Genomic DNA, 2,367 nt, shown 5'->3' with positions numbered 1-2,367 from the left:
CCCCCGGCTCTGGCTCTGGCTCCACCCCCGGCTCTGGTTCCGGTTCCGCTCCGGGCTCTGGTTCCGGTTCCACCCCCGGCTCTGGTTCCGGTTCCACCCCCGGCTCTGGCTCCGGCTCCGCCCCTGGCTCCGGCTCCGCTCCGGGCTCCGGTTCTACCCCCGGCTCCGGTTCTACCCCCGGCTCCGGCTCCGCTCCTGGCTCTGGTTCCGCTCCCGCCTCCGGCTCTGCCCCTGGCTCTGGCTCTGCCCCTGGCTCCGGCTCTGCCCCTGCCTCTGGCTCCGCTCCCGCCTCTGGCTCTGCCCCTGCTTCTGGCTCCGCTCCCGCCTCTGGCTCTGCCCCTGCCTCTGGCTCCGCTCCCGCCTCCGGCTCCGCCCCCGCCTCCGGCTCCGCTCCCGCCTCCGGCTCCGCTCCCGCCTCCGGCTCCGCTCCCGCCTCCGGCTCCGCTCCCGCCTCCGGCTCCGCCCCTGCTTCCGGCTCTGTTCCGGGCTCTGAGCCTGCTGCCGGCATTCTTTCCTCTTCGGCCGCCAGCAACGGGTGTGTCGACTGCAGCACTGCCCTTGCCGGCCAAAACTGCGCCACCGCCTCCGCCACTCTGGACTCCACTTCCGGTGACTTCGTTTGCTCGTGTGCCTCCTGCCAGGATGGCTTCCTCCTGCAGGACGGTGCCTGTGTGGTTGCCTGCGCGCCGACTCACTTCCGCCCCATGAATGTGGCTGCCTGTGTCCCCTGTGCTGGCACCATTGACTCCTGTGACGAGGCCCAGGCCACCTCCTCGGGCAATGCCTGCGAGTGCACCAAGTGCCAGGCTGACTACTTCCGGGAGGAGGGTGCCTGCGTGTTGGCCTGCTCGTCTGGCTTCAAGTCCGAGGCTGATCTTTGCGTTGTTGCCTCTCGCGGCCTGTCCACCTCGGCCATCATTGGCATCGCCTTCGGCGCGGCCATTGGTGTCATGATCATCCTGGTCATCTCGGTCTTCATCATCCGTAGCTCTCGGAACAAGAAGTCCGGCCGCGATGGCCTCGGCTCCTTCCAGATGAACGCCGTTGTCATTGACTAAGAAGGGCACGACGACCCCCTCCCGAAAAGGCCGAGAGGGGCCCCCCCCCCCCCCCGCCCCCTTGGTGTGTGGTGACTGGCCAATGCACATGGGAAGGAGCTGTGCTTCTTCCCTCCACATGAGGGGATGATCCCGGTGGTTCACATGTGTACCGTGTTTTTTTTTTCATCCCCTCCCCCATCCTCCCCCCGCCCATGTGTATGCCTGCAGGGCCTCTCCCTTTTCTCTCCCTCCCTCTCCCTCATTCCCAATTTATAAATATAAACACATACAGATGCGCTTGCGGGGCTACCCCCGTGTGCGGCGGTGGCGGGAAGGGTGTGTGTGTGTGTGTGTGTGTGCGTGCACAGATGTCGGGGGGGGGGGGGGGGATCAGGCGGTCAAGATGAGGCGAGCGAGCACCCTCCACAGAGGGGGGTGCGGCGGGGGGAGCTCTGCTGCTGGTTTTCGACATTTGTATTGGAGCCGCCAGGGCGAGCGCGCAGCGGCAAGAGGGAGAGACAGAGGGAGGCCCCGAGCGCCCTCGCGCGTCTGATGGCGGCCCGACAGTCAGCCGATGAAGGAGACGCCATTGCCATCGAACTTGGCGCGACACAGGCGCCCGGCCATGAACGGGCTCTTGGTGACGGCCGTTCGCAGGGTGATGCCCTCATTGTCAACGGTGAAGATCGGCTCGCCAGCATCGTCGGCCGTCTCGACGCCCTGGTTGGTGAACCGCCGCGAGGCCAGCCAGCGCCGGGCCGGGTCGGTGGACATGCGCATGCCGGGGCCCTCCACCCGCGGAGGGTGGAAGGCGCTGATGAACTCCCCGATGCGGAAGATGTGCGTTTGCCGGAAGGAGGCCGGCACGTCCGGGTCCTGCGGCGTGATCGGCCGAACGATCACCGCCCAATCGTCCAGCTTCTCGGCGGTCTCGAGATTTGGCCGGACCAGGACAATGCGATTGCCATCCGGGGTCTTCTCCAGCATGTGTGAGCACAACCAAATGCGGGGGACACGGGGCGGGCTGGGGAAGGGCGAAAGGTGGACAGGCGGGCAATGTAGGCAACGCACCACGGCAACGTGGGAGAACTGCGTCAGTTCCGGCAGGGAAACCTGCTTGGTCGCGCCGGCCTTGGTTCCGGACGTGACGCTGGCCTTGGACTGGGTGAAGTCCAGGTGGACATTCCACCCGTTTGAGGAGATGTCTGGGCCGGGGTGTGCGCATGTGCAGGAGCCGGGACAGGCGGCGAGGGCCGGGGAGATCGGGAAGGGAACGGGGGCAGAGGAGTGAGTTTGGTGGGTGCGACGGGCGCGGATGTCCGGAGGG

The 2,367-nt window shown here is 67.0% G+C and overlaps 2 protein-coding genes across 2 annotated transcripts in view; one reads left to right on the top strand and one right to left on the bottom strand.

The window, feature by feature from the left end:
• Nucleotides 1–1,058, top strand: part of H696_02628 (hypothetical protein) — a gene marked incomplete at its 3' end in the record, with an annotated part of 3,322 nt that extends 2,264 nt beyond the window's left edge. The window contains exons 5-6 of the mRNA XM_009496540.1: nucleotides 3–204; nucleotides 551–1,058. Coding sequence (XP_009494815.1) covers nucleotides 3–204; nucleotides 551–1,058 — 710 coding nt within the window. The remainder of the gene's footprint in view (nucleotides 1–2; nucleotides 205–550) is intronic.
• Nucleotides 1,059–1,607: 549 nt separating this feature from the next.
• On the bottom strand, nucleotides 1,608–2,027 carry H696_02627 (hypothetical protein; the record flags this gene model as incomplete). The annotated part of the gene is made up of 1 exon (XM_009496539.1): nucleotides 1,608–2,027. One exon carries the CDS (start codon nucleotides 2,025–2,027, stop codon nucleotides 1,608–1,610), a length of 420 nt encoding a protein of 139 aa, XP_009494814.1.
• Between the last annotated feature and the right edge of the window lie 340 nt (nucleotides 2,028–2,367).

Source organism: Fonticula alba, assembly GCF_000388065.1.
Source record: "Fonticula alba strain ATCC 38817 unplaced genomic scaffold supercont2.4, whole genome shotgun sequence".
NCBI classification, from domain to species: Eukaryota; order Rotosphaerida; family Fonticulaceae; genus Fonticula; species Fonticula alba.
Note: the sequence above shows the minus strand (reverse complement) of the source record. Positions and strands in the feature narration are given on the sequence as shown.